The following is a 21,681-nucleotide window of genomic DNA, read 5'->3' as shown; positions in this document are numbered from 1 at the left end:
CCTTTTCCTTTGTTTTTCTCCTGTTTCCTAGTACTGCCTGTTTTTGGTTGCTGTGGCTGTGAATTGTGGAGTTTTCTCTAATTTGCTGGCGACTAACCTGTCCAGCTGTAATACGCTGATAACAGACTTTGATTCAAACTTGATAGGATATGCGTTTAACGGACATGTATCTAGAATTTCTTTTAGTTTTTGGATGTAAAAATTTTGGCAATTTGATAATATCGCAGTTTAAAGTTTGACCTGACTAAAAGAACTGATCAAGAAATCTCAGCGGTGAGTTTTGTTAGCACTGTAAATTTTCAAATTTTCTTCTTGTCAGTAAACCGGTTAACGAGGTTTCTAAACTAAAACGCAGAGGTACTAATTGGTAGAATTGTTCTTCATCAATAGCTCTCAAAGTTGATTAGCGCTTCTAATGAGCAATTCATTTGCCATGTTCTTGCATAGTTCTTTTTAAATAAAAATATATTTGCTCGCATTGTTTAATTTGATTTGTTTCATTAGAGATGTTTCATTTGAATAGAAGGGTAGACTTTTAGTGGACCAACAGGTCCCGTTGTCTATCCGTTCCTGCTTTAAATGTGGCAAATTTAATTATGCTGATATATGGTTTATAAAAGGAAAAATATATTCTTTCTTTCTTTCTTTAAACGTGTCTCAACTTCATAGTTTTTGATTTGGCTTCATTTTTTTTTCACCTGTGAGAGGATCTTCGATTTTGACGAGGGGCGGATCTTTAGGAACTATCAAAAATTTACTCTTTCTAGGCCAAATATCAAAGATGCTTTTTAAGGATCAATTGGTCGAAAAATTTCTATCATAAAACAGCACCCAATCGAGTGGCGAGGGGTTGAATTGGGACAAGCGAGGCGATCACCTTAAATATGTTCCTGATTTCATAGATAGCAGGCTTTAGAATGGTGAAATTTTAGTTCTGAAAGACACATTTATCAGAAAGACCCCGTTGTTTATATCAAGTACATTTTCGGCATTCGAATTTCCGTTTTTTAAGAGGTCATTATACCTTTGGAGATATTCGGCAATTTTCTTCCAAATTCATTACATCAATTAAAACCAGGATTAACAATCGTAGAAAAAAAATTCAAAAAGGCAAAATAAAGATGCTACATTTTAATTCAGCGTTTTTAGTAAGCTATTGACTGTGTCTGCTCCATTTTGTTCATTGCGGCTAAATGAAATTTCGAAGCTTAAAAAAATTAGTTTCGACTTCCATAGCGGAAAAAACGAGTAATTACGAACCTTAAAATTTTCTAGTAAAATGCGTATCCTGCCGCAACTGAGAGTTGTCCAGGAATGAAAGGACCTGTTATGAGGCCAAGGAGTCTTATTAATCATTATCATAAGATGTTCTTGTGTATCAACGTATTGATGAGCTTCAGATAAAAATGAGAGCTGAGTTTGAAAACCAAGATCTCTCTGCAGACGTGAACAGCTCACAGAAACTGTCTGGGGCTAAACGGAAGGGAGACCAGAGTGAGCAAGATTCTTGTTCTAACAAATTCAGGACCACGGAGACATCTACTGCGAGGAGAGAGCAGAGCATTAAACAGTCTTTTGGAATCGTAGACAAAAGAGAAAGCAGTGCGACTTCCCAAAATATGTCACAGTTAATGAAACGTAAGGTCTTTATTGGTGTCATCAAGAATACACGGAAATAGTTGTTGTTTACTTTTTGAACGTAGTGAGGACTCTTATATAGGTTTTACTGATTTTTTTTGTTTTTTTTTTCAGGAAAAAGTCTTAAAGTTTGTTCACGCTCAATTTTGATTTTTCGCGGTTTGACTTGTGATTTTTTATGATCAGTGCATTTTCATTGTTAAAAGGAAGGCAAAATCCACTATTGAACAGCAAAAATGTAAAGGTCACGAAAAGCGAGATCGACTTCAAATTTCGAAAATGGAAATTAGTTATCAGATATCCCAGTGAAATAAAAGTTTTGCCTATTGATCCAGTTTTCTCAAGTTGAGTTAATTTGAACAAAAAGGAAAGTGTCCATCATAAATTTTTCTACAAATTCAAAGTGCTTTAAGTCCATCTATTTTTTCTTCGAAGTTCAAAAGTTGAAGGATTTTGAAAAAAGTCAGTTTTTGTTTCAATTTTATTGCATTCATTACTCTTTTCCAACTTCCAGTTAACAACCTTGTTAACAATCTAGCTCAGATAAACCTAGCCTTTCAATGAAATGTATGTGAAAGCTTGATAGGATCTGAAAATTAGTTTTAAAAAGCTACAATTGTCTTTCATAGATGTGCCCATTAAGTGTTACATTACGTTTTTGAAAATGTCGATTAAAATATATTAGCTTCGAAAACCAGTTTTCAATCGATGTAGTCATTAACTTTATTAAGTAATGTAACTTAAACAAATATCTGAACTGACTTTTTTTATTGCAGAAGTGCAGTCCACATACAGAATGGATTTTCCGCCTGACTTCGAGCAGCTGTGGCGCTTCTGCTGCTCCATGTGTCCGTCGTGTCCTAAAAAGGCGCTGTTGGACCCCCTTGGGTTTGTTCTCTGTGGCCCATTCGACCTTCTTGATGGAAAAACAATAACAGATCCCTTACTCCACTGCAGGTTTGTTCATGCTCTACTTCCAACTGATTTAATTTTTGTTTCATTTTGTCGATTTAGGTTGATTTTGCAATGACATTTTTCTTTCACTTGAAGGTTTTGTCTGCTCACAACTTTGCCGATTGAAACGTCAAGTTTTCAGCGACAGCTAATGTGATGCATATAGCCTAATAAGAGTCCGTGAACTTAGTGAAGACCCTTATATAGGTCTTGGTGATTTTTTTCTTCCGGAATAGTCTTAAAATGCTCTAATAACTACAGATATGCATTCATACATATTAATGCATCTATGAATGCACTAAGGTGCATATGCACTTTGTTAGTTCAATTATTACACTTGTTAGATTTTTTGTTTTCCACGCTAAATAGCTACCACAAATAATCATCACTATGTGTCAAAATGAGTGTTAAATCATATAAAAGCCTTTAGTTCATGATTCAAATGCCAGTAACAAATCTAAAATTTGGCCCAGTGTCGAAAAAAATATAGAGCGAGTAAAGCGAGCGAGCAGGCTTTTTTGAAGCATAACCCGTGAAGTTTCACTTTTTCTACCGTCGGTAAATACGTTCGGATCTCTTCAGCTCATTTTTTCTTTGCTTAAAATCCAAACAACTTCGTTTCAGTTAATGTCTGTGTTATGATATCTGTACTCCGCTATGGCCAGCTTAAAATTTGTATCTTACTAAACTGAAGTGTTTAATTCATGAAAAAGTTAAACTTTATATCATGAACGGATTGAGCAATGATTTTTTTTGGTTAATAATATTCCTTTGCTTAATTGAGTTTCTCTAAAATGTGGCAAGACAGTAAACCAGTCCGACTAACTGGCGACACTTTTATTTTGAATATCCAGGCCAAAAGTAACAGAAAAAAATGAGTCCAATCTTAAAAGAATTATTTAAATCAGAAGGATATTTAAATTGTTAGGAAACTAAGTTAAACTATAAGTTAGTGTAGTATTTGCAATACTACAATAGAGGTTTGATTAAAATATATATTTAGTTTTGAGACACATTAGTTTGAAAGAAATTTTGGTCGTAATGTTATGATGAGATGTGAGAGAGATATAAGCTGACACTGAAACTCCAGGTGTAGAAAGAAACTGGAGGAACTTTTGTTTTTGAAAGTTAGTTTTACTCTGCTACTAAGAATTTTATGCCACTTGAATATTTTTTTAATGCAGATATCACTTGGACCCTCCTGAGTTCCAGACAGTGCTCAAAATTTCTTCAAGTTCAGACCAAATGCATTTCGGCTACTTCAGAGATGACCCTAACAAGCTGCCAGCGTTTGTGGCCTCCGCCAAACCTGTCAAAGACTGTGTTTTGAGATACAGTGCCGATAACTTACTTGAATTGGTGTACAAAGAATTGAACTCTAGAATCTCGAAGCAAAGTGCAAGCAACAGCGTTTCGAGCGAAAGTTTACTACTTAAATTGAAAGAAAAGTTGGAAGTTTTTGTGTCGAAATGTGACCCTGTAGTTAGTTTGAACTGCAGAGAAAAGAATTTGAAAGATCGCAAACGAAAGTCACAAGGAACAACGTTTCATAAGTTGGGAATATCTGTTCACGTTAAAAACGACATTGGCTACAGACCAATCCATCACGAAGACGCAGCATTACGTAAACTAATGCAAAAAGTGGCGCAATGCGAGTCGCAGCCGGATCGAGTGGCGGCTTTTGGTCCTCTACACGAGCAGATCACTTTCGTACAGTTTGCGAATGACGAGTCGGATTTTGGAATGGGATTGGAACTGGGACTTGACTTCTTCTTGCACGGTGCTGAGTGTTTTCACAAGGCGGCTGCAAAGTTGCTCCCAACAGCCTATAAGTTTCTGAAACGCGATTTGTATGCGGAGATCATTGAGAAGCATCTGGCTAATCGCGAGAAGGATCAAGAAAAGATAGACTTTTCGATTTAGTTGGAACACTAATGCCTACATTGACTTGAAATTGCATTCTAATTTATCATTATTGATTATCTGCTTTTTTGCTAAAATTTACTTTTCAATAGATAATATTTTTGAAGTGTTTTCTAAAGCTGTTTTTATTTTGATCTTATAACATTGTGCATCGAGAGAAATTTTTTGTTGGACATGATTCGCAGGCAGTTGTCATGTGTAGTCTTCGATGAAAAATAGTGTTTGTTTCAATTCGTGCTGACTGTGTTTGATTTGGATATTTATGTAGAGATCAAGAATTTTGCGTGTGAAAAATGCATGTGCATGTTTTCAGAGCACAAAATTAGAAGCTTTATGCACAAGGGATGTGTATTCATGGTTTTGTGCACCGTCTGAGCTATTAGTATCTATTTACACAATCGCAGGGTAGTGTGATGGTACGATGCAATTTTTTCCAACTTAAGTCGCAAATGAGTATCAACTTTTTCGAGATTGTTAACAGCAGAAGTTATTTTATTCGCAGCTGTTGTTTTTTTGTTGCTCTATGGTTATAGGAGAGAACAACTGGAAACGTAGGAAATGGCGAACCCAATCGAAGTGATGTAAAAAACAATTAGGTTTGACTTTTTGCGGTGTTTTTTTAACCGAAATCCTTTTAAGATTGGCTCAAAGTTGAACCTAATTTTCCGTAAAAGTTGACGAATTTTAGTCCTTTTAGTTTACTTTCGTAAGCAAGTCTATGCCGTAGAGTTGTACAATTTTAGTTAAAATTGAAGACCATTCTGGTTTTTATTTACTCGAATTGCGACCTCGGAATATTTGAGTGACTACAAAAGTTACCGAGAGTATATCTTGCCTAAATTCGTCTAATTCAAATATGTATATCAAAGTAACTGAGAGCTATAAACATTTACTCTACTTGTTCATTTTAATTTGGATGTATTCTCGGACTTCATCCCGAATTTTTTCTCAAAACCAGAAGAAGTGTTCTGGGAATCTGCTCTCTAACAGCGGGAGTTATTTCGTAATCAATGGTGTTCCCAGTGTGTCTCGTGACTATTTTGTATTAGTTACTCTGCAGAGTGGGACGAACAAGACGGAGTGTGGGGGCACTATTATCGCGCCAAGATGGGTGATCACAGCTGCCCATTGTCTCGTGAATTTTAAAAGTGTGAAGACGGGACTAAGTTGAGTTAATTTCCTGCAGAGCCTCGAATGCTCAAAAATTAGCCTATCGTCAAAATTGAAAATACTTACCACTGAATGAACAGTTTGATTTCCGAGACAGCATCGACGCTAGTTTTTTTATAATTGAAAATTTGTATGGGGTTCAAGTGACGTCAAAAAATTGTGAAACTGGGCAATTAGTGTAGTGTCAAACCCGATTGGTTCGAAACATTTTTTTAATTGAGGGGAACAGATACCTTGGAAACCAATGATTTTATTCGAGCAATAACTGTGTTTACGATGAAAAGCGATTTTCACAGAATTTACCGGTGACTAATCTGGTTTTTGGTCAATTTCCCACATTTTTTTAATGCTTGAATGAATCAGGCTATAGACATTTGAGAATATTGCTGGCGTTGTATTTTTTTCTGCGGAATTTGTTGGTTTGAAAATGAGTCGAACGATTTTCCGATTTCAAAGGTTAAGAAATTAAAAACCGGAAAACATGGCTCAACTCTGAAAACTTTTTTGACCTTTTAACCCTTTCTGTTTAGTGATATATTTCCTGAGTCTGTGCTTTTTCTCTGCTTCATGAGCTGTGCGTTTGAAGCTGTTTTGTTCATGTCTAGGCGATGACGGCGTAATGGAGAGTGGTGATTTTTCGAGACCATCCTCTTACAAGTTCAAAACTGGTTTCAAGCGATGGTTCGTTGCACCCGGGTAAGACGCATATTTGTGTATTTCAATGAATTTCATTTTTCATGTTTTTAAGGTTTTTTGGAACGGAGGTCATGAACTTTTCAAAGACAAAAGTGTATCGCTAAAAACCTCACTGTCACTGCAATAGTTTTGTATGGCCCTTTTTGCAACTAGTTAATATACTCGAATGAAGTTTCAAACTATTTACCGTGCGATTGGGCTAGCTATTCTATTTTGACTTTTTTTCGCAAAAGCAACTTTGCTAACAGAACTTAAACATGAGTTCTCTGATGTGCAGTATAAATCAAGTGACAATTCATTCAGATGAAACGCCCGTGCTTGGGAAGATAATGGCGCTGAACACAATTCTGGCCGGAAAATATATTTTTTTTCAAATTCAAAAAAAAATTTTTTGGAAAAACGTAATTATCAGGTTATTTTCCGATTTAGATGAAATTTACTATGATTGAAGTTCATAAAAATTTTTTTTCTATCACAGTAAAAGTTTCACTTCTCTCGCTAAAAAAATGCTTCTCACTGTAAAAATTTCACTTCTCCCGCTGTAAAAACTTCCTCTCGCTTTAAAAATTTCACGGGAGTAAAGAATTTTGCCTTCTGTTGCTTCATAATACGTCGTTTGAAGAGCGAAATTGCTTCATAAATCGTCGGTTGAAGGGCGGAAACTTTTTTCGCAACCCCCTGTTTTGATGGGGGCTCGAAGTCTTATATCATTTTCATGAAAATGAAAATTCGCATTTTCATCCGCGCATCGGGCGTCTCTCTCAACCAGGCCGGATTTTGACGCGATAAAAAGAAAAAAGAAAAATATGTAATTGAAGTTGCGTTGTTCCAATTCGGTTTGACTTCAGACAAAAAAAAGAAAGAGACCAAAGTTGCTTTGAGTTTAGCAGACTTAATATTGTGCATTTTTTAAATTTGAGCCTTTTTTTACCCCTAAAATGGTCATTTTTTTGTAATCACTCAGAAATTAGCCAAAAATATCAGTTTAGTTGCTGACAGAACTATATGATCACTATAGGTAGTTATAGAGCCCAGATGTGCCCTCTTTAAGTGATAAACTCGACAGACAGCATAATTTGTCTCTAAAGGCACAATATCAACCTCCCCAGATCAGGGAGCGCCGATTGCTTGCAATGCCTGCGTTTTTCAGCTGGGAGTCTCTGAAGTCGCCCAGGCTGCTCCTTCTACTAATACTAATTCTCCTCTTCTGTTCCGGAATTTATCCCAATCCATATGTTTTCATCGAAATAAGTTTTCTTTATACCGGAAAACTTAAAGCGACAACACAGTTTTTCTCATCTCTTTCAAGTAATTTTTTAAATGATTGGTTTCTCCTGTTTCTGCCCTATTGATCATGTTTCGAAATTATATTAGGAAAGTTCTGTGTGTCGAGAAAACAGTTTCTGAATTTTTTTTATAATACTACTCATGCAAACTTTTTTTTCACTTAATTCAATAGTTTTTTCTGGGAAAAAAAACAGAAAAATTTGGACGAAAAATGAGCTCAAAAAATTTTAAAAATATTATTTCAACTATTTCTCGACTGTTATTTTTTGTGTTTTGATCAGGGTGACCACTTGGTCCTTATTTTAGTGACCAGTCACTATTGGTCACTAATTGGTCACTATTTTTTCAATGGTCACTAAAAGTCACTATTTACAACTGTTTTTGGTGACGGACCCTACAACTTTTCTGCACCAATACATACTAACCAGACGGACCCTTCGGCACCAATGGTCCGTCCTGACGGACCCTTCGGTTCCAACATATTATTGAGGGGGGAGCGCGCGCCGAAAAAACGCAATTTCAATAATCTTTCAAAAAGTGCCTGAACAATTTTTTAGCCGGTTTGTTCAAAATTATGCCTGTGGTGCAGTAATTTTGGCCATAACAGGGACTTTTTAGTGCTTTGGCAGAGCTTGAAAAATTAATTTGGTCGTCCTAAAAAAAATGGTCGACAAAAAATTCGAAAATTGTCATAGTCACTAGTTTTTCTCTCAAAAAAAAGGTAAAAAGGTCACTCTGGTTATGATTTTGTTGCAGGAAAACAGTGTGGTCTAATTTTGTGCTAATTTGAAGGCAACGGTTTGTCTTTGTCTAATTTCAAAATTTTCATTAATTTTCGACAGAAAACTTTGAAAGTCTACAGACTAGTCTTTGCATTTGTGAAGTGTTCGTAAAGTTATATTGATATTTAAATTGAAACAATTGGTTTTGAGAGTACTTCTTAACTGAGCAGCTTGAAAACTTTCACCTTAATACGCCTGTTGACATGTTTATTGCTTGCTGAAAGTGGAGCGTGTGCTTTAGCTTTTTTTTTTCATGCGAAATCGGGTACTGCAAATACTCATCAAAATTGGTTGAGTGATATATCACAATGAAGCCCTTTCAAATTCGTTTGAAACAACATACAGAAATTTTGTCGGCCTTGAGTACAACCAGTCTGCAACTTTGACTTTTACTCTAATATCGAGCGAATAAAGCGGACGAGCAGGCTTATATTATGAGGAAAAGCTTTTGTTCAAGCACAAACTTAGTTTTATTCCAGTAAAACTTTTCGATTATTTCCAACTCTGTTTTCATTGGATAATTTTGAACCTTTTAAAATGTGCAAAACTTTTAGAAACATTTAATTTTTTTAAATGTTATTTTGCTTTTTTTTTTTACAGTAAACTGTTGTCGAATATGCCTAAATTACTATGATTATCGACTATTTCCTAATTCTAGGTTTTCATTCAGATCCTCCCATCACACAACACCCGACATGTTTTTTTATTTTGTGGTCAGAACTTTTTGCGTTACTAGCACAGCGGCCGGCTGTCATTGTTGTGCAATAATTTTTTGAGAAACTATTTTTTGCTGCTATTGGTCAGCTAAACACTTTGAAGATTCAAGACGAGCTCAAAAGCAGAGAACGGTTACAACACTAGCCGGTTCCTGTGCACAGAGTCTAAGTGTGAACATTTTTTTCCAATAGTTTTTTTTTCTACTTTGTGGTTTCGTATCGTTTTCTTTCCGCTAAATTGCAATGCTATGCTTGCGTTGTATTTCTACTGTTGCAAAACTACGCTAAATTTTGTATTTCAACTTTTTTCTATTTCAGATACTGGAGAGCTCGATTCGATGGCAATGAAAAACCGAAAAAAGCCAGTGGAAAAGACCTGGGCATACTTTCTAACAATACCAGCTCTTTATTTTAGTTAACGCCATTTTATTATAATGTCTTTTTTCTCAACGATTTTAACCATAAATCAAAACTGGTTATTAAACCGCGCGAAAAAACCTTGCATAACTCCTTCCAACTCGAAACAAAAACCAATGTAAGTATTGCAGGTATTGCTAAGAAACCACTCATTTTAGCTTTGATTTTGCTGAACAGCAGTATTCCCCGCAGAAATCAAATCCTCGATATCTGTACTAAAGATCCAGTGGAGCCCAGAATGATAATGGGTTCTTGTGGATTGGGCTCAACTTCCACGACAGATCAAGATCAAACTACTGACAGATTGCAGGTATGTTAATTTTGTTCATATTTCAGTTTTATTTTTTAATTGGTTTTTGAGACGAACACTTTTATTTATTTGAAAGAGATACTTTTTGTCACAGGAGTTGCGGAAGTTTGTAAACAGATTTCACTTCTGATTGGTAGTTTCGAAACCTTGCAGGCTCGTATTCACAAACTGTTTCCAAAACTTAAAAAAGATTTTGTTTCCAATATTCTGTGTTATTCAGATCTGGTTGACGAACCGAACCCTCTTAGCGACGTTACGGTTTATTTTTGATCGCGTAGAACCAGCCAAATGTTAGTTTAAATTGCTCAATGTTTCATTTCGAGCAGCCTGACATTGCGCTGAAAACCTTAGCAAATGAGAGTCTTCGTGGGATATCAGTAGAGCTTTGAAAAATCTAAACAATTCCTACCTGGGTCGAGATACTCACTTTGTTTCGAATTTCAATGTCGAGGCCATGTCAGTCGAGACAGGGGTTTGGGTCGAGCACATACTCGAAACATACCGCGAGCACGGTCGAAATATACCTCAAGAATATACCTTTTGACTCAAATTGAAAAGCAGAGTATCCATTTGATGAAAAAAATAAGCTTAAAAATTGCGAATTTCTACAAAGCAATCAAGTTGCAAAGAACCCAATAGTTTTATTCCGATAAAAAACGTACTGAGATAATAGCGAAAAGCAAAAATACATTTTTTTTCGGTCGAGCTCGGTCGAAACATACCGAATTTTAGTCAATACTGTCGAAACACAGTGATCGCCTCTACCTGGGTACTAATACTTAATTGATATTATTACTAATACTAAAACTACACCCCAACCAAAAATTCGAGCACAAGGGCATTTGAAAAAAAAATAAATTTAAAATGGAAGATATTGCCTACTTGCTTTAAGGATAATAGATTGATTGCCAATAAAGGTGGAGGAATATTGATCAAATCCAACTTCTTAAAAGTAACTGTGAGATTCAGCTCTTGATGTTCTTTATGCAGGAGATTTATTTGATGCAAGATGAGAAAAGGAGACTTAAACATGGGTGCGGTGGCGGCAATATTTGCACTCGAGGAGTTTTGGAAAAAAGGGATCAAGTAGTTATATATTTCATACTCAATCTAAGGTTGCCTCTAGAGTTAATAGAATGATTTTTTTTTTCAAAATTGAAGCGAGTACGATTGAAAAGACGAGAACCAGTAAAACAAAAAAGAATACTTACATTCCGGTAAACCAGAAAACTATGCACAAAATTAATTTTGAAGCGCACTTTGTGTCATCTACAGTAGCATATGGACTGAATACCTGAAACTGAAAACAGATGTTTTCTCATATAGCACAAACTAAGTTAACTATGTGCGCAGTGTACGTCTGCAGCCATGAAGACGAGGCGATAAGAGACCTTGAGTCACAGGATAGGGATAGATGAGATGAGGCACATCTAAACTGTGTACGAACTGAAGTTAGCAATCAAACATTATAAACGTTTGATTCTTGTTTGCGTTAATTAGTGAGAATAAGTTCCATTTGGATTTCAGTAGAATATGTCTTGGTTCCATCGAGAGAACATAACCAGGCGAGTTTGCTCTGACTCAAACTACTACTGCGAACAAAACTAACTTGTCAGAATTAAATTCGCATTTTTCTCAAAAACAATCCATTTTTTAACAATACCCGCACTAACAAAAATGGATTAGGATCGATTTTAGTATGAAAAAAGTACGTTGATTAAATTTAGATCGATTTTAGTATAAAAAAAAGTACGAAGATTAAATAAAAAAGATGAAAATTAATTTGGATCGATTTAAAATCTATTTAAATTGATCTTAAATCCCAGCTGAAAAAATTGATCCAAATCGATTTTAAATCAACTTAAATGCATTTTTTCCAGTCTGAATTTGTTTTCATTTTTAAGGGGATTAAAATGGATTTAAATCGATTTAAATCGATTTTTTTCATTCGAGTTTTATCAGTTTCAATTTTTTATTGCATTTACTTCTTGACAATCATTTTTCATTTTTCATCCATAGCGTATTGTAGCATAAAAAAGACCAAATAAACAGACCAAAATATTGATAAAATTCTATGATTTTCTTGCACTTTTTGAGTTCAAAAACGGATCTATATTTACCCTTTTCTTGATTTGTTTCATAAGTTGTTGCTTAAAATTTGATTTACGTTCATGTTTTTCTATGATTTTATTGCATATTATTGAGATCACAATTTAATTTTACCTGACCCTTTTCTGGTTTGTTACACAAGATTTTGTCCATAATCTGATTTACAATGGTTTTCTATGATTTTATTGCAAATTTTTGAGTTTAAAACCTGATTTATGTGGATCATTTTAATGAACTCTATAACATCTGGCAAGAGTGTTTATGTTTAAAAAATCGAGAATAAAAAATTCCAACAACTTTTTTAAAGGGTATGATTTTTTTCGCCGTGTTAGCAAAAAAAAAATTTTAGTGTGTCGGAAAATCCATCGAAATCGATTTAAATCGATTTTTAGGCACTTAAATTGATTTAAATCGATTTAAACTGGATTTAAGAGAGATTCTGATGGATTTAAATGAGATTCGAATGGATTTTAGTGAGTCGCAAAATCGATCAAAATCGATTTAAATCGATTTTTTAGACACTTAAATCGATTTAAACTTTTCAAAAAGATCGATTTAAATCGATTTAAAATCCATTTAAGTTCGTAGAATGTACATGGTTAATCGATTTGGATCGATTTAAAAGCGATTTAAAATCAGTTTAAATCGACCGGAAACCATTTCTGTCAGTGCGGGTAACGCTATACAGTGCTGATTTAAATTAACTTGAAATTTAAAACGCGTTTTTCTCAAATTGGGTTGAGTTTAGGTGAAAAATTATGAAGACAAAACTTACAAAGGATTAATATGGTTATTTTGTTTTGCGAAATTCGGTCCCAAAACTTTACCCCAAAAATGAGTCAATTTGACTTTTCTTAGTTAATCAGAAATTACGCCAAAAAATACAAAGTCGATCACAGACTTAATTATATCAAAGTGAGCTCCATACGTAGCTCAACAAACTTTAAGAAGGGTATAATCTCCAAAACATTGTATAATTTAATTTATTTTTATTTGATAGACAAAAAAGGTCGTTTTTACTTAAAAAACAATTTTTAAACGATTTGCAAATTTTTTGGAAAATATACCCTTCTTAAAGTTTGTTGGGCTACGTAAGGAGCTCACTTTGATATATATAAGTCTGTGATCGACCGGGTATTTTTTGGCGTAAATTTTGATTAACTAAGAGAAACCAAAAAGACCCATTTTTGGGGTAAAGTTTTGGGGCCGAATTTTGCAAAACAAATTACACCATATTAATTCTGCTTAGATTTTAAGCAAGTTTTGTCTTCATAAGTTTTCACCTAATCTCAACCCAATTTGAGAAAAACGCGTTTTAAATTTCAAGTTTAACGCGTTTAGTCCGGTTATTTTGAATCAGCATTGTATTCAGCCTCGGAAGTTGAGCGTGTGATCGTGTTCTCATTTTTGGTAAAACACGGTTTTGACAGACAACAACCTGTCAATCAAGGGCGGCCAAGGCCATTTTATGAACTATTTTAAATATCTAAACAGAACAAAAAAAGTTCTTTGGGGGTTCGAACCCTGCTAAGGAACGTATATTTTAAATTCAGTCAAGTTCGGCTCATATTTGTTTTTTATAAAGGAAACGACTTTGGTGGAATATGAATCTGAGACAAACCCGGCGGAACATATACTTTGAGTATAATTCTTTGCGTAAACGCTCGGCTACGATCGCAGACCCAGCACCACACACTCATATGTACTAAGGACCCGAAATAATCCAAATGTTGATGGTTATGGGCAGAGGGCAGATGTCTCGGAAAAAACTTCACCAACAAGTTACGAGAACCCAAGATGATGGGATTCTTAGTTTCAAAATTCTTTTTTTTTGCTATGCGGTGAATCCGTTCCGTTGAACGAATCATACCAACTGGGTCGATACACTGTGGGTAACTTGCAATGCGACCAGTTTTTTTTGTACGGGTTTTGCAGATTGAAATTGTTTGAATTCAGCTGGGAACAATTCCGATTGAGCCAAAAAGAAAAAAATATCTTTCGCAATTGCTTCTTTGACCGGATCAGTTATTTGAGCGGTAAGCACGCGGAAGTGCTTGTTTCGGCAATAACTTCAACATAAAACAAACGTATCGCTGCAGTAGGGTAAAACTACCATATCTCTCCCAATTAAGTACGGGCTCTGAACATTTTGAAACAATTGTGAGAGCAGGTGTTAAATTGTCTATGGTGTCGTCCACAGATTTTTTTGGGAGGATATTTATCACAACATCTTGATTCAGTTTGACCACTAATCACCTAATAGGAAGTTTAGACCCCTGACCCAAAATGTTTCCACTTTAATCCTATCACTTGAGAAATTAAATGGTCGTTTTTTGCAGGTACATCAATTAGAAGGCGTAAAAGTTCTGGAGGGTTTAAATGCAGAAGCTTCAATAACAAACCTTGTGAGACGGAATCACCCTAGTCTTAGGAGGTTCACTAAGTCCTTGCTGATTTTCATTACCTCAGTGCATTTTTGTATGAGTCTAAGTTATCATCCTTGTAGAACCTACAACGTACTACTCTAGTTGCTTCAGGAAACTCTCCAACGTTATCACTGGCTGTTTGCTGAAATTAACGCACGTAGGGAAGTCCCTGTCACCGAACACATGCCGAGTATACTGATGAACTTCCACAAAATGTGGCATCCTCGAGCCACAAAAAGCGCAAAGAAGGTTAATCACAAGGGGTAAGACAACCTGAAGATTATTCCCTCGATGTCCGCGGAGACCGCAAACTTATGTTGGCGGAAAAGCATTTGCATGTGTAACAACTTTTGTAAATCATGCCCAAAGGGCAAGGATTTTATCAAAGATTGGCTGTAAAATTTTGACGTGCCATTTAAAACCCGACGATTTTCAGCTGGCTTAATTGGGTCAATGACGGGATATTGGGGTAAATACCATTCACGGACGGAGCGAAGCTGCGGGTCGTGAAACTTAAGTGGAATGACATAACTTCTAATGACGTCCTCTGATAAGGTCTCAGGGTGTTTACTTTTTAAACCACTATCTTTGGTAAGACTTTTTTTTCGAGCGTCTTGAACTGTACCAGCGCTGAGTATCAATTATTGGGCGAGGAATTGCTATCATCGGCTCATAATTTTCCTACCCAGTACAGTTGACCATCATAGTGTGTTGTTGTTTCGAGATGGTTATATGCTTGCTGATTGGCTGCAGAACGAGCATTAGCCTGCTTGTACTTACAATAGCTTTCTAATTCATACCACGTTTTAATTGACTTAGATGCTCCACATTTTCGGCATCGCTTTCAAAATAAGTGGATAACAGCCCGGACGATAAGGGAAGTGGGCCACTCAAAAACCATTTTACCGGTGATTGGAGTTTTTGTATCATGAATGCAACCGAGCGCGCGTAATTGATTATAAAAGCTCTGGCCAATTACGAAAGCCAGGAGTTTTTGCTAACAGATTCACAAGAAACGAGAAGCTTATAAGTTTTTGCTTTAGGTTACACGCTTGACTTATTAACCTGAAAAAGACCTTTAACGTCCTGCACGGATGCAGAACAAGACGACGTTGATTTTTCGGTTGAAAGTTCATTTTCTTCCTTATGAGGAGAAATAACATGGTCTGCTTGGAGATTGGTCTACTTGGAGACTGGAGAAACAAAGTTTTTTTCTGCAAAAAACTTCGCCTTCTGAGTAAATTTGTTCCCTTGAAGACCTTGCATGCCCTTAATTGACATTTATCAACGCATCGTAGGCCGGGAGGATGTTCAACCTTGCTCAATTTAGCACGGGAAGCAAGAACTCGGGTGGTAGTTTTTGCCGAGATGGGTCTTCAGTTTTTGTTTCAACAGAATAAGTTTTCATATGCTCATGCGTTTCGGACTTTCAACCAATCGTTGAAATGAAGGAGGATCGCACAATATAGTTTGCGCTTTGTCATATACTACAACTAAGACTTCTTCATGTTCGGAGGCAGTTTCAAAACTTGATTTAAAATAGCGTTTTCTTTGAGATCGTCCTCATTTGACAACAATCGAAACACATCAATGAGAATTGAAGTATCACCAGGAAAACTAGTTAATCTTTCAAATTTGTACGTTTTCATTGGTGGAATGCTGTTAAGAATTTCGAGATTGGCGCTCACGACGGTATGAGGTTGACTAAATTTTGGTTCATAGACTCTGAGTTTATCCCTGTACATCCGACCGGAACAGGCAAAACCCGCTATTCAGCTTTCCCAGATATCAGTGTTTTCAGGTACGTCAGCTTGACGTCATCCGAAACAGTTGATTGCGAATCAACCGTGCAGCGAAACTGAACTATCCATTTATTTCATTCATACTTCGAAATTTTTTTTTGTTCGGGTAAGGGATCCTTTCTGTTCGATGCCGAAATTTTTGCTTAGTCTCGAATGGATATCAACTGCGATAGCGGATTGATATATTTTGGGACTGTTTGGTGTAGGCACGACGTGGCCGAATTCGAAAAATACAACTGATGAAGGGACGAGGTAGAAATATCCGACACAATCGGTGATTGCATGGGTCCTTGCTTGTGTGGCTGAGTAAATATTAAATTGCTCCACCGCTATTGTGTTAGAACGTTAAAAATTTTGGATGGTCAACTGGTGTTACCACTTCAAACACGTGGGATTTGCGCAAATTTAATGGGTTACAAACTGCAGGGTCGGTGTTGCAGCTGCAGGAAACTACGATTATTGGACTAGCTGAAGTACATAGGATGGTTCACAGGGGGTACTACCAAAATAACTGCAGTGTTACGAGGTAATTTTAATTACGACCTTGACAGAACATTTTCAAAATCAGCAGACGTGGCAGGTTCAGCATTAAACAACTGATTTGCAACTAAAAACTGATTTATAATGGACCTTGAGTGGCTCATGTTTTTTGTATGCGGTCGGTACTGTATGCGGTCGATTCGGTTACCTTTACTACTGAAATACCTACAAATTTCTGTGCGTTTATCTAACTCCCTTTGAGAGCTTACTGAGCTAGCAAACAAGTCAATATAAGCGGAGTCTTTCGGCAATTCGGCTTCAGCTATTTTTGCTTCAACATACTTTTCCTATTCTTCTCGCGGATTTGTGTTTCTTCCAATCTTTGCTTGATTTCTAACTCCTGAAACTTCAGTTTTAGTATGCGCATTGATGCTTCACTTTGTCTCGACCTCTTCTGTTCTCAACTCAACAAAATGTCAACTTTTTTCTAACGACTAAAAGACTGTTTTAATCTGACCTGATAACCTCGACGTAAGAGAGGGACGTATCAAACATAATTCAATACAAAAATAAATAAAATCACACTGGATAGTCACCCTAAAATAATGAGTTGTCGCCCCAACCTATTGGGTAATCGGCTCAACCCACAGGGTAGTCACCCCAACACACAGGCTACCTCCCGAGTCGAGATTTTTCATCTAATTTGAAGAAAGGTTTGAGCGGTTTTTTATAGACAATTATGCTTTACGCCCAAAATCTTGCTTCAAAATGAGCGGTTTGAGCGGTTTTTGAACGGTTTATCTTATCTAAAAAAACCGCTCAAAAACCGCGCAAGATTTGAACGGTTTTGAGCAGAAAAAGTGACCAAAAAAAAGGACTGAAAACAATTTAACAGTAAATCTGATGATAACATCATCAATACTGTTATAATTTACGCTTAACTTCAAAGTTTTATCATCCTAGTTTCAATATACAATGAGATATCACATCTTTTATCGAGCCCTTCAACTGGTGTCAACGTTTCTCTAATAAATATGCATATATTTTTCATAAATACTTATCAAAACAAATAAACTCAGGTACTAGGAGAAAACCCTGCTCAAGACCGAACTAATGCTACTACTCCGACTTAAATCCGTCATATCTACGAAAAACGCTTCCTAAAAAACTGATGTATACTCATTAAAAAAAAGACTTATAACAACAAAAATTGACTTAAAAACCTGACTAAACCTATTTTAACCGTACTCATGATGCTAACATCATGAACACTGGTGAATTCTACGCTTAACCTCGAAGTCGTATCATCCTAGCTGCAATATACATAGAGTTCAAGGCATGGTCCCATATGAGGATAGTCAACTAGCAGTGAGGTCATCACTAAAAAAATTCAAAGACCGGTCAAAACAAGCAAAAACGGGTACTGGAAGACAGTATAGCCCACGACTGACTGACTGACAGCTTTTAATATCAAACCGTTCAAAATAGCAAGATTTTTGTTATATGCACTACCTATAAATCTGTTTTTATGAAAAAACACTTTTGAGTCGAGTATGCACAAAAATGCGCCTACCCAAAGTGCTTAGTTGAAAAACCTGTACCAAGAAAAAACTGTGTAAACGTCATTTTTAATCATCCAAAGGTTCATTTTGATCATAAATTGATGTTTACAGGTGACAAACGCCTTTCAATGCAGAGTTTCAGATCATGTTTTGCTGAACATCCTGGACAAGTTAAGCATAAACTAAAGCTTTGGATTTATGTTTGAAAAAAGAACTACACCAATTTTTAATGCTTACAGCACAATTTAATTTGTCTGAAAAAATGTCTGCTTCTGAAGTCGCCTTGAGAGCTACCTTGGTTGCTCAAACTGAAAAGTTGTTTAGATGTAATTGCAGAACTCAATGTGTTATTTGGCTACTTTGCATAGATTTTTTGTTTTCGGTACGGCTTTCCTTATAGGTATTCTTAGAAACTAAAACTACAATAGGTTCTTCGTAATCACTCAATTACTTTGTTATTCTAACACACAGTTGAGCTTCTAAGTACCTTGCGTTCCTCAGTAAAAAGCAAAACTTTAAAGACACGAGGGAAAACTCAGATTTAGGATAAAAGTCAATTTTCGCAAAAGTTGCGCATAGTCGAAAACACCTTTTTTTCTTTGATTTGGCCAGAAATGGGAGCGCTTTAGAAAACTCTAGCCATGGTCTTTTGAATAAAATTACAATCAAATTAAGGTAAAATTGACTCATAAATTTATGAGTCCTAGAAAAAAAACAATGATAGCAGAATGACCGACAGCAGAAAAAAGATCATTTCTCAGCGAAAACTTATCGGATTTCAAAAAATTGGTGTAGTCGAGCTTCTCTTGAGCTACGAATTTTTTAGCATTGTTTTAGGAGCTCATATTAGCATTTTCTTATTACATCCTAAAAGAAAACATTTTGACTAGGAAAAAAAATTTGGCTATTTGTTAGCCTTTCGTTCATCCCTGTATAGAAAATTAGCTTTTTTGATTTTTCTTTGTTTTTAAATGAGTTTCAGTAAGTACCATAATAGTGAAAAAAATGAGAACGTTTAAAAACATTGAACAAATAATGAGAATTCTGGGATTATCTCATTTCTAAGTGAAAAAAAAACTTAGAAAAAACTTTTTATTCTAAAAGTTTTGAAACCGATTTTTCGGCCTACGTTTTCAAAAAAAAGTGTGTTAAATCATGAGTATCACTTGATAAATGGATGGGCAAACTTTTTTTGTTTTCCCAAAGACGAAGATTGCGTCAGTTATTCAGATTTGATCCAAAGGGAATTGTTGTGGCTAGAAATTTGGTTTTTTTTTTTAAAATTTTCAATTCTGTTTTCCAAAGATTGTGAAATCATACTTCTTAAAAAATCCTAACCCTAACCATAACCCTACCCTAACCCGAGTCATTTTTGGAAAAGATGAACTGTGTGGCTCCGACCTTCGAGATCTCAGTTTGACTTGTCGTAAACTACCAATTTGTGACGAGTAAAACTGAGCAAAAAAACCTGGTTTTAAAACCTTGTTTTTGATGAGCAAGGTGCTTTAAATTGAGCATAAGCACTGTTAATTACTTTAAATTTGATTAAAAACAAATTTAAACATGTTTCTGAACATCTTGCCCTTATGAAAAATGGTTTTTATACAATTTTCATATATGGAAATTGTATGATAACCATTTTTTTTCTTCAAACTAAATTTTCGTTTTTGATGAGCAATGTGCTTTAAATTGAGCAAAAGTAATCTCAAATAATTTAAATTTGTTTATAAACAAGTTTTAACAAGTTTCTGAAAATCTTGCCTTTCATGAAAAAATGGTTATCATACAATTTTCATACATGGAAATTGTTGGATAACCATTTTTTTCCAAAAAAAATAAACGTAGTTATTTTTCAATACCAGACTGTTTTATTTGGTTCAAATTGCCGGAGAACATTTATTGAATCTTTTTGAAATTGTATGAAAATTGTATGACTAGCATTTTTCCATACATTTGATGTAGGAAATTGTAGGACAAGCATTTTCGATGTGGGGAAATGTAAGATAAGCATTTTCGGTTTATGGAGGTCAACCCGGGTAGTATTTTAACTGCATCTTAGCGTCACATTACCTTTCCTGATCTTTTTGTTGGTTTTATTCGGTTTTCTTTATAAGACCGCTCAAAAACCGCTTAAAAACCGCTCAAATCTTGCTTGAAAAACCGTTCAAAAATCACCGCAAGATGAGTGGTTTTTGAGCGGTTTTTCAAGCAAGATTTGAGCGGTTTGAATGGTTTTTCCAAAAAAAACGTCCTAACCGCCCAAGCCGCTCAAATCTTGCTGGAAAACCGCTCAAACCGCCCATATCTTGAGCGGTTTTTGAGCGGGATCTCGACCCGGCCTGTCCTGTAGGCCTCCGTTCCTTTTTTGTACGTATATTTTATTATATTTTATGTTCAGTCAAGTTCGGCTCATATTTATATTCTTATAAAGGAAACAACTTTGGTGGAATTGCAACCTGCGCCAAACCCGGCAGAACGTATACTGTTCATATAATTCCTTGCGTATACGCTCAACTACTGTCCTTGTAGTTTACGCAACTATAGTTAGAACTTATTGTAGTTACGTTCTTTTTCTACGTTGTTCTTAATTTTCTGTTTGCTCAGCAACAGGCTCACCAAAGATAAAAATTAGTTCATGCTGACAGGATACGACATGGCGCGTGCAACCAGCAGTTACAAAAAAACCCACCCTTCTGCCAACAAGCAATGCAAGGGTCCCCTCTGGAATATTCGAAACGGAGCACAAGCCTAAAACCCGCGATATCTGCGAAAGAGAGTTTCGATAATGGCGAATTATTGGGAAACAAAATGGGAGTGGCAAAACCAACCAAAGCAGCAATTGAAGACTCAATTGAGGGCAATAGTAACCTTAAAAAAACGAATCAGAGAGCAGAAACTAGGGAATATCAGTCAATCAGTAACGACGGAACCGAAACATGAGGCAAAGGGCTGCCGCGTGGAACAACAAATTTAGATCACGCAGGTACAAAAACTAAAAAGTACATAAATCTATGCCTCGTATTACAGACCCCAAAAAAATGAGGGAAAAAAAGAACAAACAAAGATCCAAACGCGATAACAACGTTTGGGCATAGCAAAAGAATTGAAAGATAACTTGATCATAAATCGAGCGTTGCGCTCAATATACGTACTTCGTATGATGAACGAAAAACGAAAACGAGAGATTTGCAACCTTCGATGAGGAATTGGTACCAGGTATCCAAAGCTGTTTGCAGGACCGAGCGGCTGAGCGGACCGAGAGAGTGATTGGACCGAGAGGTTGAGTGGGTCTGAGATAGGTTCACAGAACATATGTCTGTGGAGAAAATTGCAAAGAAATACTGGCAGAAACTAAAACACCAGCAAAAACAATTAAATATGCAGTCATCAGAGGAATAAGAAAATCACG

The 21,681-nt window shown here is 35.9% G+C and overlaps 2 protein-coding genes across 2 annotated transcripts in view; both read left to right on the top strand.

Annotated features, from left to right (window-relative positions):
• LOC134848029 (uncharacterized) overlaps positions 1 to 21,681 on the top strand; it is a 498,722-nt gene that overhangs the window by 44,787 nt on the left and 432,254 nt on the right. The window lies entirely within an intron of this gene.
• On the top strand, positions 1,405 to 4,616 carry LOC134856917 (histone PARylation factor 1-like). The gene is made up of 3 exons (XM_063873208.1): positions 1,405 to 1,638; positions 2,415 to 2,595; positions 3,777 to 4,616. The coding sequence occupies exons 1-3, from the start codon at positions 1,407 to 1,409 to the stop codon at positions 4,513 to 4,515; spliced, it is 1,152 nt and encodes a 383-aa protein (XP_063729278.1). The 5' UTR covers positions 1,405 to 1,406; the 3' UTR covers positions 4,516 to 4,616.

Source organism: Symsagittifera roscoffensis, chromosome 1 (genome assembly GCF_963678635.1).
Source record: "Symsagittifera roscoffensis chromosome 1, txSymRosc1.1, whole genome shotgun sequence".
Classification (NCBI taxonomy): Eukaryota; Metazoa; Xenacoelomorpha; order Acoela; family Convolutidae; genus Symsagittifera; species Symsagittifera roscoffensis.
This window is presented reverse-complemented; position numbering and strand designations above follow the sequence as displayed.

Bases quoted from the DNA above. Each gene is read 5' to 3' on its own strand.
- LOC134856917 (XM_063873208.1), top strand. From the start codon at position 1,407: ATGAGAGCTGAGTTTGAAAACCAAGATCTCTCTGCAGACGTGAACAGC. The intron at 1,639-2,414 runs GTAAGGTCTTTA...TTTTTATTGCAG, and splicing joins TATGTCACAGTTAATGAAAC to AAGTGCAGTCCACATACAGA. The intron at 2,596-3,776 runs GTTTGTTCATGC...TTTTTAATGCAG, and splicing joins GATCCCTTACTCCACTGCAG to ATATCACTTGGACCCTCCTG.